Raw genomic sequence first — 281 nt, 5'->3', positions numbered from 1 at the left:
CAGGCTTTTCCCTTTCAGGCAGACGTGAGTGAACCCCCCCCGTTTCCAACAGCCCCACAGGTCAGGGCGGCAAAGTTACCTGGGAAACACCGAGAGGTTGGTGCTCCGAGACCGGGCAGCAGCTCCGCACCAGGGCAGCGCAACCCCAGCCTGAGCAGGACCCAGCCCTGCGCTCACCCGCCCCACCGCAGCAGGCACCTACCCCGTGGTTCCCGACCCAGAGCATCTCCTCGTGGAGGTCGAAGTGGGAGGCGGCAACGGGCACCCCCCCCTCGGAGACG

General features: G+C 67.6%; 1 protein-coding gene across 1 annotated transcript in view; it reads right to left on the bottom strand.

Moving 5' to 3' along the window:
- PAN2 (PAN2 poly(A) specific ribonuclease subunit) overlaps positions 1–277 on the bottom strand; it is a gene marked incomplete at both ends in the record, with an annotated part of 4127 nt that extends 3850 nt beyond the window's left edge. Inside the window, 1 exon segment of the mRNA XM_010142407.1 lies at positions 203–277. Coding sequence (XP_010140709.1) covers positions 203–277 — 75 coding nt within the window.
- Positions 278–281: the final 4 nt, after the last annotated feature.

Source organism: Buceros rhinoceros, unplaced genomic scaffold (assembly GCF_000710305.1).
Source record: "Buceros rhinoceros silvestris isolate BGI_N320 unplaced genomic scaffold, ASM71030v1 scaffold22090, whole genome shotgun sequence".
NCBI lineage: Eukaryota > Metazoa > Chordata > Aves > Bucerotiformes > Bucerotidae > Buceros > Buceros rhinoceros.
The sequence above is the reverse complement of the archived record's forward strand: the minus strand, read 5'-3'. Positions and strand labels throughout refer to the sequence as shown.